The sequence below is a fragment of the Leucoraja erinacea genome, chromosome 1 (genome assembly GCF_028641065.1).
Source record: "Leucoraja erinacea ecotype New England chromosome 1, Leri_hhj_1, whole genome shotgun sequence".
NCBI classification, from domain to species: Eukaryota; Metazoa; Chordata; class Chondrichthyes; order Rajiformes; family Rajidae; genus Leucoraja; species Leucoraja erinaceus.
This window is the reverse complement of record NC_073377.1, coordinates 13508299-13528157: the sequence shown is the minus strand read 5'-3', so window position 1 is coordinate 13528157 and position 19859 is coordinate 13508299. Positions and strand designations below refer to the sequence as shown.

Here is a 19859-nt window from a genome sequence, read left to right as displayed (position 1 = left end):
GGTAGCGGTGTGGAATGAGCTTCCAGTGGAAGTGGTGGAGGCAGGTTCATTGGTATCATTTAAAAATAAATTGGATAGGCATATGGATGAGAAGGGAATGGAGGGTTATGGTATGAGTGCAGGCAGGTGGGACTAAGGGGGAAAAAAAATTTGTTCGGCACGGACTTGTAGGGCCGAGATGGCCTGTTTCCGTGCTGTAATTGTTATATGGTTATATGTTATATGGTTATTTCCCACTTAAGTGTCCTCCCTCATTTCTTATATTTAGCAGGCTTCTGAACGATCCTTCCATAAACTGTCTGATTCACCTCCACCCCATTGAGGACATTGGACTTTGTCTGTGGAACTGATGCGCTACAACGCTGAGAGATATATTCTGCGCTCTGTATCTGCCTCTATGCTGTATCTATTGTACTTGCTTGAATTGATTGTCTTTATGTATGGTGTATCTAATCTGCTTGGATAGCATGCAAAACAAAGCTATTCACTGTATCTTGGCAAATTTGACAGTAATAAACCTAAACTTGCTCAAGGAATTGGCTTCATCCCAGCTCCCAATATTCTTTTTGACTAAAGGCCCAATATCCTTCAATATCCTTGAAGCTAGGCTTTCCTGAACTTACCAGTTTTGCCCTTCCCACAAACAGGAACATACATTCGCTGAACTCTCCCAACGTTACCTTAAAAAAGCCTCCTTGTTGTCTGATGTCCCTTTACCTTTAAAGGTCCGTGGAAATATATTTGCATGCTAAGCCCAGCAATGGGCTAAACACATGAAGGAAAGTGTGCAGCCTACTCGCCATTTGAAATGCCTTGAATACAGTTTTATAATATTTAGCCACAAGGAGTGCTGTTTTACCGTGCTGAATAAACACTAGCAATTTTATTTGAATCTGTTTCTGGCGTCAATTTGTGTATGGATGCTGGGATTCCACTTTCAGAGCTAGGAAGGCAATTATTTTGATTAAGCACTACAGATGATTGGATGCCCTGTCCAATGATACACGTTTGTTTCCACTCCTCCAATGACAATTATGGCATGGATTGTGCGTCAGATTTAAAATATCCAGGCGATTATTGTACAGCAATGTCCTTTGCGGCCCTCCGCTAACTGATGGAGGAATTGGCTAGCTGGAGAATATGTATCCAGGAATATTAGATTAAAAAGACACATACATTACACTTTGCAGTTTGTATATAATTATAATCATACAAGTCAATCTTCAATTCACTGTAATCAAAGACCAAGTGTAATGTTCAGATAATCCAAAGTTTAAAAGTGTGGCTAAACAGTTCAGTACAGCCAAGAGTAATTCTGTTATCAGTGTAAAAACAAAAATACAATATTTTATTAACATCATAAAAATTTGTTTTAGAATATTTTAATTTTAAAATGACTTTGGGAAATAAGAGTTAGCTGGAATATAATTTCTTCACAACACAAAGTAAACATCTAGAACAAAACACACTTGCTTGTCATTTCAGGGTACATATTGGTAATGTACTACTAGTCTAATCCTATCAGGCTAGACCCCTTTGCTAGAGTATGGTTTGCGTTGAACTTAAATTATGTTATGTTGTATTGTATTGTATTATTCATTTGCAAAAGGGATTCAAGTATATGGGGAACAGCAATGTGAAAAGAGTCAGGTAATTCTGTAGACTGCATTTTAATTCATTCTTTGGATGTCGATGTTGCAGATGGGGCAGTGATAATAGTAGATCATGAGTGGAGATGGAGATAGGATAATTGGGGAGGAAAGATATTTTCCACATCTTAAAATGTAGTTTACTTTAGAGATGTAGCATGGAAATAGGCCCTGTTATCTGACCTGCTGAATGTTTCCAGCATTTTCTGTTATGATGTATATATTAGTGCAGTTACTATTTATACTTTTACATTTTACACATCAGATATTTGTACTTCACACCAATTAATGAAATTATTTATATCTATATACTTTGTTCCAAAAGAAGCTCAGGATCTTTTCAGATTATATAAAACATATTTTGTTTGTTACTAGGTTCTTAGGGTGATGGCATCAAAGATGTTGCAGCTTGCAGAAACCTTCTGCATTGAAGAAAATCAGACCCAAGGAATCCAGGAGTCTTTGCTGCAGGCTGAAGTGATTGCATTGGTAAAAGAACTTGGCTACGCTGCCACCATCTTCAATGTAAGACATCTGGATTTACTATTTCAAAGGTCAAACTTGTTGTAAAATTAACCTTTTGATTTGGTTTAGTCTAGAGACACCGCATGTAAATAGGCCTTTCGGCCCACCTAGTCCATGCCGACCAACTATCATCCTTCACAGTGGTTCTACGTTATCCCAATTTGGCATCCACTCTCTACACACTAGGGGCAATTTACAGAGGCCAATTAACCTACAAACCCATACATCTTTGGGAGGAAACTGGAGCACCTGGAGGAAACCCATGCAGTCACAGCAAGAATGTGCACACTCCACACAGAAACACTTAGGTCAGGATTGAATCCGGGTTTCTGGTGCTGTGTGGAAGTGGCTTGACCAGCTGCATCATCCTGCTGCCTTTAATAAGTAATTTGTATGATCTATATCTAATGCTCTAGTTAATGTCTAAGAAGAAACTGCAGATGTTAAAAGTTTTTGTCCTGAAACATTGCCTATTTCCTTCGCTCCATTGATGCTGCCTCACCCGCTGAATTTCTCCAGCATTTTTGCCTTCGTTAGTTAATGTCAACTTTTTAATTTAGATTTTCTTGCATAACAAATGGTTTTACGTAAGCTTGTGGTGATAAAAAGCCACAAGAAAACATCATGCTAATGCATATAGTGAGGCTAATTTTGTAAAGATGACGGGCTCCCTGGTGCTAAACTGCAGCAATGCAAAGAGGAGTTTTGCATTTTAATCTCCATAGGACAGTGTGAAAAGTGTTAATACAGCAAAAAAATATTTTTCGCCAAATTCCCAGACACGTAAGTGTTCCCATTCTAAATTGAGGAAAAAAACACCAGTAGAATATCAAGTAGAGGAGTGAAGTCAATATGGTAGCCACATATCTTCTTGCTCTTCTTCCCTTCACCACACATGTGCAGATCAGCAAATGCAATCTGCCAGCAGGAAACCTGCCTGTATTATTTTATTTATTTCAGTATATTGAAGTAATATTCAAAGTTAAGCACCAAAATTGGGGTTAAAAGCCAGCCAGGAGATCCACAGACAGTGATGGTCTCTACTGGCTCTGGAGGCTGAAAGGAAAAGTGACAATTTGTTACGATTCCGAACTGTCTGCTTCTCTCAGTCCTTCTAAGGTTGCTTCCTCGCTGATTACTAAGCCTGAAGTTATTGAAAAGAATCATGGTGTAGTCTAAGGGAAGAGAGGGGAGTTTATGGTGAGAGGGGAATATTTAAGGAAGATGTAAATGTGCCATTGAAAAGAATGAGGATGAAGTCCGGACGAATTTGTTTAATTTATAGAGCTATCCATTGCTTTTGGATACTTGAAGTAACTGCGTTCTCGATGTATACCTGGAAAATGACAACATGCGTTACATATCTTTCCGTTTTTTATTCTCACTAATACATGTGGGATCAGCAAGTTTGTAAGAAAAATAGTTTGTATATATTTCTAGTATTGCATCTTTTGCTCCCCAAATATTGCTTGCAAACTGTATGGACATCTGTAAGCACTACTTCTATCACTTTTTCTGCTCTCAACAAAGATAGAGAGCTACGTTATTCACAAGAGACTACAAAAACTGTAACAAAAAATAAACGTGGAGGAACTCAGTGGGTTTAGCGACATCTGTGGAGGGAAAAGAATTGTCAACATTTCATAGAACATAAAATATAGAATGGTACAGCACAGAAACAGGCCCTTCGACCTATAATGTCCGTGCCAAACATCATGCCTAGATGAACCAAACTCATCTGCCTGCACATGATCCCTCCATTCGCTCCACATCCAGGTGCCTATCTAAAAGCTTCTATCTTATCTGATAGATAATCAGATCTGTCTCCCCAGCACCCCCCGCCCCAGCAGTGTGTTCCAGGTACCCACCACACTGACTAAAAAACATGCCCCACACATTTCATAGAGTTATATGGCACATAAACAGCCCCTTTGGCCCAACTCATCCATACTGACCAAGATGCCCCATCCAAACCAGTCCCATCCGCCCTGCCCAAATTCCCCCATCCACCACCACCCCTCCCCCACCATCCATGATCCATGCACCTGTCTAGATGTTGTTACAGCACCTGCGCAACCAGTTCCTCCAACAGCTCATCCCAGATACCAACCGCCCTTTGTATGTAAAAGATACATGTTACTTCTTCTGTCTGAAATATTAACTCTTTCTTTTCCCACAGTTGCTTCCAGGCATGCTGGCTCAGGAGAGTTAGTTGCTGAAAAGTACAGTGTATTGTTTGGGGAACACATCACTATCTTTGAAGTTGATAATGAATATAATGTCAGAATTTCAGATTATTTCCTAACATTTATTCTCCTCAGGAGTTTTTCAGTTTTCGCCCTAGCAATGAGAAGTACTGAGAGAGACTTTGTTTTTCCAAATTGGCAAAGATAGAAATGTGCCACATGCTGTTGTTAACTTTCCAATTTAAAAAATGTGTCTTTAAGAGTTTACAAATAAACCACATCCCCATAATTCATAATGTTATACACTCGGCATAAAGCACAAAAGACGTGCAGCGCTGGAGAAAATCCATTGAAAATAACAAGCCAAAGGACATACAGAGCACAGCTAGCACTGCTGCCTCACTGATCCATCGACCCAGATTCAATCTTGACCTCCTGTGCTATCCGTCCGCAGTTTCTATGACTTCCCTGTGACTGCATGGATTTCCTATAATACTCTGGTTTCCTATCACATCTATTGGCTAAAAAACCTGTGCCGTGCTGTATGACTGTGAAAATTATAGATACAGGTATGTGGTTGCAAATGCCAAACTACAAACATAACATTACTGGAGAAACTCAGCGGGTACAGCAGCATCTATGGAGCAAGCAAATAGGCAACGTTTCGGGCCAAAACCTTTCTTCAGACTGAAGAAGTTCATACAGTCTGAAGAAGGGTTTTGGTCCGAAACGTTGCCTATTTCCTTCGCTCCATAGATGCTGCCGTACCTGCTGAGTTTCTCCAGCAATTTTGTCTACCTTCGATTTTCCAGCATCTGCAGTTCCTTCTTGTACAAACATAACATGAAACATTTTCTTTTTCAGACATTCTCAACAAAAGCACTGGCGCTATTTTCAACTAAATGTAGAAAGATGACGCTTGAGTTATTTGAACAAACCATGCCAGTGGGAAGACAGTGGAGGGTAAATTATCGATCAGGTAATTAAATCCCTTAAAAAGCATTAAAAACATGTGATAGACACATAAAAAATAGGTCCAGGAGGAGGCATTTCGGCCCTTCGAGCCAGCACCGCCATTCATTGTGATCATGGCTGATCATCCCCTATCAATAACCCATGCCTGCCTTCCCCCCATATCCCTTGATTCCACTAGCCCCTAGAGCTCTATCTAACTCCCTCTTAAACGGCTGGATTACTGCAATGCACTGTATCTGGGGGTTAGTCGGTCCTCCATCGCCCGTCTCCAGATGGTACAGAATGCAGCTGTTCGTCTCTTGACAGGCACACGAAAGCATGATCATGTTTCTCACCTTTTGGCCTCTCTCCACTGGCTGCCTATTCAGTATAGGATTCGTTTTAAAATTATTTTATTTACTTTTAAATCCCTAAGTGGTCTTGCCCCGTCCTACCTATCTGAGCTTCTTCACCCTTATTCACCCTCCCGCTCTCTCAGGTCAGATGATCAGCTGCTCCTGATTGAGCCAAAGACTAAGCGGAAGCTCAGAGGGGACCGTGCCTTTGCTGTGTCGGCTCCGAGATTGTGGAATGAATTGCCTCTGCACGTTAAACAGGCCCCTTCTCTAGCTGTTTTTAAATCACTCCTGAAGACATATCTATTCTCCATGGCCTTTGTAGACCAGTGAGGTGTCGAATTGTTTATTAACTTTATTTGCTTGGTTTTGCTGCGTTGTTTGTACTTGTGTTTTATGTTTTTTAATTTATTGTTTGGATTTTTGTATGTAATTTATGCGCCTCGTGTTAGTTGTATGTTCTGTTGTTCTGCCTGTTTTATGATGTCTTGCTTGTTTTCTTTTTTCTGTACAGCACTTTGGTCAGCTTTGGTTGTTTTTAAGGTGCTTAACAAATAAAGTTATTATTATTATTATTATTATCCAGTGACTTGGCCTCCACTGCCCTCTGTGGCAAGGAATTGCACAAATTCACAAATCTCTGGGTGAAAAGGTTTTTTCTCACCTCAGTCTTAGATGGCTTACCCTTTATTCTAAGACCGTGGCCCCTGGTTCTGGACTCGCCTAACATTGGGAACATTTTTCCTGCATCTAGCTTGTCCAGTCCGTTTATAATTTTATATGTTTCTATAAGACAGCCCCTCATCCTTCTAAACTCCAGTGAATACAAGCCTAGTCTTTTCAATCTTTCCTCATATGACAGTCCCGCCATCCCAGGGATCAATCTTGTGAACCTACGCTGCACTGCCTCAATCCCAAGGATGTCCTTACTCAAATTAGGAGACCAAAACTGTACACAATACTCCGGATGCACCAGAGCCCTATACAACTGCAGAAGAACCTCTTCTCCTATACTGAAATACTCCTATACTCTTGTTATGAAGGCCAACATATCATTAGCTTTCTTCACTGCCTGCTGTACCTGCACGCCAACTTTCAGTGATTGGTGTACAAGGATGCCCAGGTCTCGCTCTACCTCCTCCTTACCTAACCTAACCCCATTGAGATAATAATCTGCCACCTTGTTTTTGCCACCAAAGTGGATCACCTCACATTTATCTATATTACTTTGCATCTGCCACGCATCTGCCCACTCACTCAACCGGTCCAGGTCACCCTGCAACCTCCTAACATCCTCATCACAGTTCACACAGCCACCCAAATCTCTTGTGTCATCCGCAAACTTGCTAGTGTTGCTCCTAATTCCCTGTTCCAAATCATTAATATATCATTATAATATCATTAACAGTAACAGTTGCGGCCCCAACACCGGGCCATTCTGTAAAGGACCTGTTCACTCCTACTCTTTGCTTCCTGTCTGTCAACCAATTTTCTAACCACGCCAACACCCTCAATACCAGGTGCTCTAATTTTAGTCTCCCGTGCAGGACCTCTTCTGAAATTCTAGAAACACTACATCCACTGGCTCCCCTTCATCCATTTTACTTGTCACATCTTCAAAAAATTCCAGAAGATTATTCAAGCATGATTATCCTTTCATAAATCCATGCTGACTTGGACCTTTTACTGCTATCCAAATGCCCCATTATTACCTCTTTAATAATTGACTCCAGCATCTTTCCCGCCACCAAAGTCAGGCTAACTGGTCTGTAATTTATTGATAATGCAATTGTAATTTATTTAACCGTATTGTGAGCAGTTTTGGGCACCATAGCTGAGGAAGGATGTGCTGGCCCTGGAGAGGGTCCAGAGGAGGATTACAAGAATGATCCCAGGAATGAGTGGGTTAACTTATGGTGACCATTTGAACAGCACTGAGCCTGTACTCGCTGGAGTTTAGAAGAATGAGGGGTGACCTCATTGAAACGTACCGAAGTGGGGGGGGGATAGAGGGATAGGAGGGGGGTAGGGAGAGGAGAGATGTTATGGAAGGAGGGAAGGAGGGACTGAAGGTAGGGGAGAGGGAGGGAGAGATTGGGGGAGGGGAGGAGGAGAGGGGAAAGAAGAGGGTGGGTGAAGAGGTGGGGGAGAGAGTGCTGGGAGATGAGGGGAAATTAACCTTGCCTGCGCAGTTGGGGGCTATGCGTGAGTGGTGCAATATTGCTTGGGGGGACGGGTTGCATTGGGGGAACAGGAGAGTGGTGGAATATTGCATTGGGGAACGGGTTGCGTTGGGGACCAGGCCTCCCGCCTGACGGGGGGGGCCACTTAGTCTAGTGTTCTTCATAAACATATCTACTTCTATCAAGTCACCTCTCAGCCTCCTTTGCTCTGTTTTAATTCATTTAATTAATTAGTCCATCCGAAAGCTTTTATTGTCTCAAATTTTCTCTGAATTTCAAAGCCAATGTTAGTTTGACTGACTTGCATTTCTAGGTTTTGACCTTCATTTTTCTGTGCTTGTTTGGAACATTTTGTATTCACCAATCCTCTAGCTTGAACCTCATATAGAGTCATAGAGTAATAAGGCATGGAAACAGACTCTTCGGCTCAACTTCCCCATGCCGACCAAGATACACTTTCTACACTAGTCCCACCTGTCTTCGTTTGGCTCATATCCTCTAAATAGGTGCTATCCATAAAAGCGTCCAAATGTTTTTTTGATATCTATCTATTTAATGTCCAGAAACCTAAGGTAATTGGAGTATTTTGGGAAATAGGCCCATTGGTCCACTGCATCCATGTTGACCATCAATCACCCGTTCACACATTCCACATTATCCCACTTTTTCATCCATGCCTTACACATAAAGCAATTTACAGAGGCCAATTAACCTAAAAACGCGCACATTTTTTTTGAGATACAGCATGGAAACAGGCCCTACAGTCCACCGAGTCCATGCCAACCAGCGATCCCTGCACACAAACACTATCCTACACACTAGGGACAATTTGCAATTATACCAAGCCAATTAGCCTACATACTGTACGTCTTTGGAGTGTGGGAGAAAACAGCGCACCCGTGAAAATCCCACGCAGGTCACGGGGAGAACGTACCAACTCCGTACAGACAGCACTCATAGTCGCGATGGAACCCGGGTCTCTGGCTCTGTCAGGCAGCAACTCTACAATTGCCCCATCATGCTATCCTGTGGGAGGAGACGAGCACCTGGAGGAAATCCTCCTGGTCATAGGAAGAACATACAGCATCAGAGGTCAGAATCGAACCGGAGTCTTTGGCTCTATGGGATAGCAGCTCTACCAGCTGCAGTACTATGCCGCCCAGATGCCCCAGATTAACTGGGTCATATTTGAGGATGAGTTGAGGATGAGTACATTTTAAATTATCTCATCCAAGCTGCTACCACCACCTCCTCCTACTTCTTGGGCAGCAGACCAATTCCTTGGCGAAGAAGAATTGGTATTTCAGTCACAGTCTCTGCCTCCACTAAAATGATTAGGATTCCCTTACCTTGAACTTTCGAAATCCACTCGTGACCAGAAATACATCTAACTCCCAGCAACAAGTACTTCTTTAATTTCCAGCAGCTCCTATTCATTATTACAATCTTGTGCTTAAGATTCTGAAATGGAACTCATTGCCACAGAGGCCTGTGGAGGCCAAGTCAGTGGATATTTTAAAGGCAGAGATAGACAAACCCTTGATTAGAACGGGCGTAATGGGTTATGGGGAGAAGGCAGGAAAATGGGATTAGGAGGCAGAGGCCAGCCTTGATTGAATGGCGGAGTAGACTCGATGGGCCGAATGGCCTAATTCTACTCCTATAAGTTGTGAACTTGTGAAATAACTGTTGATCAAGGGGGGAAAGGGAGAAACTGCCTTTCAGGGTCCCTACCTGGTCGGAGAGACAGCTTTTCTCCGGGCTGCAGCTTCGACCCGTCCTCGCGGCCTACCAGGGGGCCTGGAGCGGCGTTTTCTGGCGCGGACCGGCAGTACCTCAGCTTCGGCGTCGGCACAGCGCTGGAGCGCTATCGTGGAGCGGGCGATGCCTTGCCTGGGTCGCCGCACTGGAGCTCCGGTGAGCTGAGACCGCCGGGAACAACATCGCGGAGCTGCGGGACTGTGAAGCGGCCAGCTGCGGGCGGCGGCGCCGAACTTTACACCGGGAGCCTGGGATCTCGCGACGAGATCGCCAGTTGTGGAGCTCCATCCGGCGCGGCCTTGTCGGCTTCGGAAGCCGCGGCCTCCAGTACGGAGGCGGCCGTTCCAGGGTTCCCATGCCGCTGTGAGGACTCTCCCGACGCCGGAGCACCACCACCCGGCAAGAACGGCCAGGAATATCGGGCCTCCGTAGAGGCAACTGTGGAGGCCTCAATAGGCCTGACTATAGGTGAACTGGGGTTGGGGACTGGACTTTGTGCCTTCCCTCATGGTGGGAGCCATTGTGGGGGATGTCCTTTGTGTTTAAGACCCTCATTGGTGTTATGTCTGTATTCTTTTGTGTACTGCAAAATGGCAAAAAGCATTTCACTTCATTACACCTCGGTGTATGTGAATGTGACTAATAAAATAAAAACCTTTGAATACTTTGATCTTAGCTGGCTGAACTACAGCAAAAGTAGAAGTACCACAAAATAATGCTTAGACCCTTCACTATTTTAATTGGGACTTTAAAAATAGCTTAATATGGGTGTCTCCTTAAACTTTGATTTTAGAAAACACTGATTCCTGAAAGCCAACCTTCAACTCAAAGACACCACCTACCAAGGTTTCTTACCCCATGGCATTGCCCTGCACCTGCCTAATTTTCTTTCATGTTTTCCCCCTTTGCAAGCACCAGCCACATTACGTGGGCAGGTGGAGTGGTTGTGGGGGAAGGCATTATTAACATTTCATGTCAAGGCTCTGCATTAGGACCTGATGCAGGGTCTCAACCCAAAAATACATCAATTCCTTTAACCCCATACATGTTGTTTGACCTGCTGAGTAAGATCCTCCAGCAGATTGCTTTTTTTGCTCCTGATTCCAGCATTTGCATTCTCATGTGCCATCAGCCAAGTTATAGCTGTTTAGTTTGTTTTACACCCTTTTCTGACCTCATCATCTAGTTAAGTCAAGCTTGGCAACATTAAGGATGGTTCAATTTTTTTTTGGTGAAACATTAACGATTCTATTCAGGTTTTGTTTATCACATGAAGTGAAAGTGCCTTTTTGTTTCCATTTCAGTTGTGCTCCCCAGAAAATCCAATGAATATGCGACTGCTGCTGTTCAAACTATAATTGGTCAGGTGCTGGAGGGAATTAAACAACTTCCAGAAGATGCTCAAACCATTCCATTGACAGAAGCCTTGACTGCTTTTATGGAGGCCTGGATGGATCATATATTGAAGGAAAAGATAAAATTTAGGTAATCTATGTAATAATTTTACTTGCAATTACATGTTTTGTGAAAATTGTCATTTTTATGGTTAGTCTCTGTCAACTTGATCTGGCAAAGCAATCAGCTTAATTGTCTAGAGATTACTGCAATAATAAAAAGCATTGAAACTGCCTAACTTGAGAAACACTTATACAAATAAATTACATTGAACAGTACAGCACAGCGTCAGGCCCTCCAGCCCACAATGTCTGTGCCGAATGTGATGCCCAATTAAACCAATCTCCTCTGCATGCACATGATTCATAGCCCTTTATTCCTTGCATATCTATGTGCCTGTTCAAAAAAACACAATTGTATCTGCTTCCACCACTACCCCAGTCATTACGTTCCAGGCACTCAATCACTCTCTGTAAAAAAAAAAGATGCCCTGCACATCTTAAAATGTTCCCCCTCTCACTGTAAAGCAATGACATTTCCACCTTGGGGAAAAGGTTTTGACTGCTTTACATAAGAAATAGTGAATGCTTTGTCTTAAAATTATCTTAACTTACTAGAAATGTAAGTACCAATTTCCTGCAATGTAAAAGTAGCCCACTCAAGTTTTCCACCTGCATTGTGTTACTACTGTTCTGCTGCAACTGCTGATTCTTGATCTGTGATTTGGTGGTGCTCGATAAGAATATGGTGTATTCTCCATCCTCGTTTATAATTGGAATCCTGAATTCTAAGAGCATTAGCTAATCAAAAATTAGTTATGAATCTTCAACTTTTATTTAGGTTCCATTGAGTGTAAATGAATTCTAAATCGGTATTAAAGATGTACTAAATCGGTAATAAAGACACATTCAACAAATTTAGTTGCCATTGATCTCAAAGATTGGAAAGGTTTAGAGGGATATGGGCCAGTCGCAGGAAGCTTCAGGGACTAATGTATACGGGGGCACCTTGGTCGATGTGGGCAAGTTGGGCTGTTTCTGTGCTGTATGACTCTAAGGTTGAAATGAACACAATCAAGTCAAAATAGATGTTTTATTTTAAAAGCGCATCTTGTTCCATACAGAATGTTGCAGCTAATTAAATATTTCTACATCTAATTACTATTATAGGAATTAGTGGCCAAAAAGATATGTAGTGCAAGATCCCACAATACCTTCAAAAGGGAACTGGAAAGGAACATAAAGAATAATAGACAGTGGGCTGAATGACTGTCTCGTTTGTCTTAATCGTTTAGTTCCTAATTTCTCTGCCTCCAATAAATCCATGTTATTCTCATTCATCACCTCTTAATTAATCAAATCTTCACTTCGATTCAGTCTTCCTTATGGGATCTTGGACAGGAGTTTTCCAGAAATGTCTTCTATTCTCCTCTTCTATATTATGACATCTAAAATTCCTCAAAATGTCACCCTTGTCCTTTTACCTCCTTGTTCAAATACTGCATCACGTCAATATCATTCAAATCCATGTGATCAGCTGATACCCAGATAATGATACCCAGCATTACATCTGTGGGCAGGGCCGGCAATAAGCGTGCTTCATGAGTTGTGTTTGTGAAACCCAATGGTTGTTTTAAAAGACCAGGGAAGTTTTAATTATAAATATATGGAACCAGTCACACATAGGTCAAATGAGTAAAGACAGGAACATTCCTTCCTCCCTCATCATATTTGTGAACTCATTGGTGTTTTACGAGAATACATGGCTTTGTAATTATTTTCCAAATACTGATATTTTTATTTTTTGTATTATTTTAAACTAAATACAAACTCTCAGAATGCTGTCATGAAATTTGACTTCATTGTAATATAAACAGATAACAACTGTGTCCTTAAATTCGCATTGTTATTCAGTGTGTGTTTCCACCAATGTGTTTTATGGAATAATTATAAAGTCTTGGTCTGACTCTGGTTCTGGTTATTACATTACATCTTTCTTTAAACACTTTCATATTAAAATGACATTGATAAATGTATTCCAGTGCAATATATGTTTTGTATTGATTATAATGTACATGACATTATAAGCTGCATATTTCTTGTTTGTGTCCTTCAGTGTCCAGGGTGCCTTACAGCTGAAGCAGGATTTTGACACAATGAGAGAACTAATTTGTTCAGATGATCAACAATTATCAATGGAAGTCAGACAGTCTGTCCTTTCTCTCCGTGTTTTCTATCAAGTGGACAATGCCATTATCTGCCTCCTCCAGCAACCTACTAGGAAGGTCTATGTTCCATCAAATACTTGGGACCATTTCAGAAGATGCTGTAGGTGTTGAGTAATTTTCAATTACTTGTATATTTTGAATTAATTGTGTGCTGGTCAGTCTCCCATCTACTTTTTTTAAACTTAAGAACATCCATGAACTTTGCTGCCTATATCTTAACTCGCACCATTTTATTTGCCCTTCAATCAGAGTTTAATGGCCTATATTGGGAGACTCTAGAACCAGAGGGCACAGCCTCAGAATAAAGGACATACCTTTAGAATTTCTTGAGCCCGAGGTGGTGATCGGTGGAATTCATTGCCACAGATGGCTGTGGAGGCATTGGGTATTTTTAATGCGAAGATTGTTAAGTTCTTGATTAGTTAGTGTGTCAAAGGTTACGGGGAGAAGTCAGGAGAACAGGGATCAGAGGGAAAAATAGATCAGCCATGATCGATTGGTGGAGTAGACTCGATGGGCTAAATGGCCTAATTCTGCTTCTCTGTCTTGTGGTCTTATAATGATTCTAATTATGGTTCCCGTCAACCACTATGATTCTAAGCTTTAACATTCCTTTCCTTTTGTAGTTCACAACCACTCTTCAATGTCCAGTGCCTATAGATTAGAAGCTTGTTAGTTTAAACACTGGGTATCTAACATTGGACAAGAACCAAAAAATGCTGTTCAGCAAACCACTGGGGAAATGGGACGGTGCTGGTTAGCACATGAGCAGAAATGTTACACATGCTCAATTTTTTTACTCAGTCTTTCATTACCTGAACTATTTTAAATTTGAACATTAAATCGCATAGAATATAAATTCATTTCCAGTCATAAATGTTGACTGGAAATGTAACAGGCAGAAAGTAAGAGTTTTGTTGAAAGTAATATGTTCAAAATATTTTTTGAAATTTGGTAGTAATTACAGAATAATGCATGCCTGTACTGAGATTACTGAGATGCTCAGATGCTTGAATGGTAACCATTGTAAAAGCTAACTGTTCCCCAGCATTCCTTCCTCACTTTTGACTGTTACTGTTGTCTGATGATTCGTTTGGATGAAGGATTAAAATGATCTGAGGCAAAATAACCAGCCTTTAAATGAGGTGTTGAATTTTGATTTTAAGCTTTGAAATCTTCTGGTTTTTATATTTCTGTTTAGACTTGATAAATACTCCAAATATTCTCCGTTCTATTGAGAACATTTTGGAACTAAATTATTGAATTGGATTTGTTTAAAAAAATGCAACAGTGGCACATTTTCCAGATGAATAGGAAGGGCACTAAAGCAGGATTTTGAAATGTTTTCATCAGCTGGAGATGTGTTATTTATATCAATCAGGCAATACTTCTGTGGGTCAAACATTTTAAATCTTTTTTTTGATCCTTTGTTTGTTTTCTGAAACTGGCTTTGCTTGGATTTTGATTATGTGACCTATCAACTAGGCTAATAAACATTTTCTTTGCTCCAAGGCTCCTCTTCCAGCAGGACGGTCGACTTCAGTCATCAGAACTTGAACAGTCTTGACAGCCTGGATTTGCGGACTGAAAGGACAAGAGCAGCCTTTCAGCCTGAAGCTTCTGAGCAACTAAACAAGGTTATAACAACTAGGCACCCAGAGTCGTACTTGGCAGTAAATCAGCAGGAATGGCTTGCACTGCGAGTGAACAGCAGTAGACGCAGGAAAGTTCTCCGTTTGCCTTGTATGAAAAACACCCCAGAATAGTGAGCGGACATTGTCTCTGTTATTCGGTTGGAAAAGCCGACTGGCAGACTTACATTTATGACAAGGCACTTTAACACTTTTTACTTCAGTTGAATCTATGACTGATTTTAAGATTACGAGCAACCAGAACTCCATTTCATTTTCTGTATTGTGAATAATAAACCAGAATTTGTGGAATAGTCCCAATGTATATTATTCCACCGAAATATTAGCATTTCCAAAGCTGATGATCAATTCAAAAAGCTCCTTTGCTGAATGAATTTTCATAAAATATTGTAAGACTGAAGTGTAAATGCTCAATTTTCTACAAAGTGTATCAGTGCTGATTTATGCCATCTTGAGTTTAAAAGAATTCAGTATGCTATCTTGTAAGACAGTATTTTTTGACTTTAAAGTATTCTATATAATAATTTATCGTATGTTTAAATACACTGAAGTTAACAGAGCATCTTCACCAAAGATATAATCTTTGGAATTCTACTGCCTCGATAAAGTGTTTTTAATATTGCAAGTTGGAGGATGTCCGCAATGATTTATATCTTTTTGTTGGATGGGCTGTCAGGCAAAAGAAACTACACACAATATTTATGGATTGCCTGTTTTTAATGAAATATTCTTAAAAGGATTTTGTATTTATATCACATGTATTAAAATATGTAACATGCTTCTGTAAGTGCAAATTTACTTTGACGCACCCAGCTTCCCTTATTCCACACGCTTGAATGGCTCTTCCCTTTCTCAAAGTTTTTACTTCAGACACATATCCAACTGAGTTCTGTCATTTCTGTGAACACCTATTCTTCCCTATTGAGCCTACAACATAACAGCTGGTGAGGGTGGAGGAATAGGGGATGACGGGCTGGTTTGGATATTGGGTGTAAAGTCAAAATGAATCCCACCCTCTTCAAGTTTGCACATGTCCGGATTCAAACTGTTTCATATATAGGTCATTGGCTGGTGATTGGAAACGGAATCTGACCTGCTTTGTTAGCTGTCTACTGAGAGTCACCAAGACCAGTTGAAGCACACTTGTTGACTGTTTCCAGGTGATGTAGTTCCAGATATAATTTTGGTTCCTGACATCTGCAACATTTCAAGGGCAATAATAATCTTGCTGTGATTTGATTGCAAGAAATGTGAGTACACTGTATGGCTAACATTTGTTCAATGTGCTATATCAATAATACACTGCAATAGAATATTATAGAACACTTGTTGCTTTTGATTCACATGACTGAATCGAATTCAGGGAAAGTGCTACATTTAAAACTGAGACATGAACAGAAGTCCACCTAATCAACTGTATATTATAGATTATTACTTTTAGGATAAAATAGAACAAGGTTCTTTGAGTCTCCCTTCCAACATACATTCATTAATTACCACCTAAAGATTTGTTCACTCTCCACATTTGTAATTCTTCCCATCCTCAAATGGGTGTCAAATTGATCATGTACTGCAAAGCATTTTTTGCATGCTATGAAACCATGAAAATTACATTGATTAAGAATGCCATGTTTGATGGCATTGGTATCCTTAAAGCAAGCCCAGGGGTCAGTTGTACAAATGATGCAAGTGAAAATAATGAGGGTAAATGTCAAGTGGTTCTTTTCCTAGAGCAGACCGATGGAAGTCGTTAGTGTAATGATTTCCTCGTTTTTTGTTCCACTCTCTATGGATCAGACGTCATGTGCAATAGCCAAGAAATTGGTCAGGAGATTGTCAGAAATTAGATCATTGTGCTGTGGTACAATGATTCAAGATGTTCAAGGCATCGCCCCGGTTTTTAAGACTGTTAGGTGTGCAGCCGAAGACAGGGATTGCTAATGGGTATACGGCTGGGGATAGGAGTCAGGAAAATGGTTAGGACCTGAGGGGTTGATTACTTGTGTTGGTGCAGAGCAGGGTATGATGACCAGCTGATCGTGTCCATAATTATAAACCAGTTTAGTCTTGCGATTGTACCATGATTCACTCTCTTGGTGTTGTCTTTATTTCTCAGCTAATTCAGAAGTGAAAATAGTCAAACATTATTGAAAACTAATGGAAAAAATTCATATCAATCATCATCTAACAATTCAAAATTTTGAGAATCGTTAATGAGGGTAGAGTATATGCTGTAACATACTTGAATTTTAGTAAGGTGTTAAGCCCCTGTCACATAGAAACATAGAAACATAGAAAGTAGGTGCGAGAGCAGACCACCAGGTCCCTCGAGCCCGCACCGCCATTCGCTCATGGCTGAACACTAAACAGACACATTTACCCACAAACAGTAGACACAAGACACAGAACACAAGACACTACCCTCCCCTTTATACCGCTATCACCCCTCTCCACCCCAAGAACCTCGTGATCTCCTGGGGGAGGCAAAAAACCGGATAAAAACCCAGGTCCAATTCGGGAAAAAAATCCGGGAAATTCCTCTCCGACCCCAATCTAGGCGATCGACACTTGTCCAGGAGATCACTCAGGTCTTACTATACTAACCATACCTAGGTCCATATCCCTGCCCTCTCCCCGTAGCCCCTTATCCCCTTGGCAGCTAAAAAAACATCTATTTTAGTCTTAAATATATTTAAAGTTTCTGCTTCCACTGCTCCCTGGGGCAGTGAATTCCATAAATTAACCACCCTCTGGGTGAAGAAGTTCTTCCTCATCTCAGTTTTAAAAGAGCCCCCCCTTATTCTGCAACTATGTCCCCTAGTTCTAGTTTCCCCGATCCTTGGGAACATCCTCGGTGCATCCACCCGATCAAGGCCCCTCACGATCTTATATGTTTCAATGAGATCGCCTCTCATTCTTCTAAACTCCAAAGAGTAGAGTTCCAGCCTACTTAACCTTTCCTCATATGTCAATCCCCTCATTGCAGGAATTAATCTTGTAAACCTTCGCTGCACTGCCTCCAGGGCTAGTACATCCTTTCTTAAGTATGGACCCCAGAACTGTACACAGTATTCCAAATGTGGTCTCACTAATACTGTGTACAGCTGCAGCAAGACCTCCGTGTTTTTATACATGATGCGGGTTTACCCAAGAGCTCTACCAAGTTTAAAAAAAATCAAACTCGTGGTAAGTATGTAGAATGTAGCAGCTACGTGGGAGCTCGTGGATGTTGTAGCGGCTCGTCATGCTAACGGCAGGTACTCGGGAAACACGGTAACTCGTGAAGTTTTTTCAACACTGAAAAATATCCAAGAGTAAAAATATATTCGTGATGAAGTACCACGAGTTTGATTCTTTTTTAAACTCGTGAGAGCTCTTGGGTAAACTCGCATGGTGGGACAGGGGTTTATTACTATACAACTGCACACTGACTGGAAAAGTGAAAAAGATATTCGGTGGTTTGCTCAGCGTTCAGTGCAAGGTCCCTGGCTTTACATGGTCCTGAGTCTGAAGAAGGGTTCCAACCTAAAATATCATCTATGTTCTCCAGACATGCTGCCTGACCCACTGAGTAACTCCAGCACTTTTTTGTAAACCAGCATCTGCAGTTCCAAAATGGTGCACAGATTGGTGTGGAACCTGCACCAGTTCCCTTGCACCAGCTGCCCTTGCCTTACCAAGTGGTGGAGCTTGTGCGTTTGGACGGTGTTCAGGGGATCAGGCATCGGTATCTGGCCCGGTGTACAGGCACTGATTGTTAGGTGTGCAACCGAAGACTGGGATTTCTAACGAGTATGCGGCTGGGGATAGTGGCCAGGTGAGTGGTTAGGTACGTGGCCAGATCTAGGGGTTGGTTACTTGTGTGGGCGTCACCCTGCTGAATTAGCAAATGTTTGATAACATGCTCCACTACCAGTTTCTTGAATTCTTCAGTTAGGGCCAAGGAGGACATCTCTGACATTGGGTTGTGCACCACAATGTATTCAAAGAGAAACAAACTAATCCTGCTGGGTGACTACAATGCTATGGTGGAATGGTTTACAACCCTCTGGCAAGGCATGATCAGCAAAACAGCAATCGGGCTGGCCAAAAGGATCCTATTCTTGACAAAATACTTGGACCTTTGGAGCGCAGAAGGTTAAGGGGGGGACTTGATAGAGGTCTTTAAAATGATGAGAGGGATAGACAGAGTTGACGTGGATAAGCTTTTCCCATTCAGAGTAGGGAAGATTCAAACAAGAGGACACGACTTGAGAATCAAGGGACAAAAGTTTAGGGGCAACATGAGGAGGAATTTCTTTAGAGAGTGGTAGCTGTGTGGAATGAGCTTCCAGTGGAAGTGGTGGAGGCAGGTTCGATTTTATCATTTAAAAATAAATTGGATAGGTATATGGACGGGAAAGGAACGGCGGGTTATGGTCTGAGTGCAGGTAGATGGTACTAGGGGAAAATAAGTGTTCGGCAAGGACTTGAAGGGCCGAGATGGCATGTTTTCCATGCTGTAATTGTTATATGGTTATATTATATGGTTATGTCATGCCAAATACCTGGTTTCATCAGAAGGACAAGAGGGATAATGTCATAGATGCACCCAAGATTCAAGCACTGGTACATGCTACATCTGATTGGGATCATAAACATGCCCACAACACCTGTACAAGGGCAGGCACTTGATTGATGAAGACACAAAGAACTGCAGGTGCTGCAATCTTGCGTAGAATATAGCGTTGGTGTTACTCAGTAGGTCAGGCAGCCTCGCTGGATGACATGGATAGGCGATATTTTTATGATTTAATCTTCAAACTTAGAATGCAAAGTTTTGGTTGGGGCATTTCAATGTCCTCCAGAGAAGCCACCTGACCTGCTGTGTTACTCCAGCACATTGTGTTTAGTTTAGAGATACAGCATCCATCCCTTTGGCCCACCAAGTCCCGCTGACCATCTGACCGTCACACGCGTTATATATTATTC

General features: G+C 41.5%; 1 protein-coding gene across 2 annotated transcripts in view; it reads left to right on the top strand.

The window, feature by feature from the left end:
- Positions 1-16195, top strand: part of ccdc142 (coiled-coil domain containing 142) — a 363715-nt gene extending 347520 nt beyond the window's left edge. The window contains exons 8-12 of one of the 2 annotated variants that reach the window (XM_055652590.1): positions 2025-2174; positions 5225-5339; positions 10919-11099; positions 13125-13336; positions 14749-16195. In XM_055652590.1, coding sequence (XP_055508565.1) covers positions 2025-2174; positions 5225-5339; positions 10919-11099; positions 13125-13336; positions 14749-15002 — 912 coding nt within the window. In that variant the 3' untranslated portion in view covers positions 15003-16195. The remainder of the gene's footprint in view (positions 1-2024; positions 2175-5224; positions 5340-10918; positions 11100-13124; positions 13337-14748) is intronic. The other variant, XM_055652501.1, reaches the window with a different exon arrangement.
- The last annotated feature ends 3664 nt before the right edge of the window (positions 16196-19859 follow it).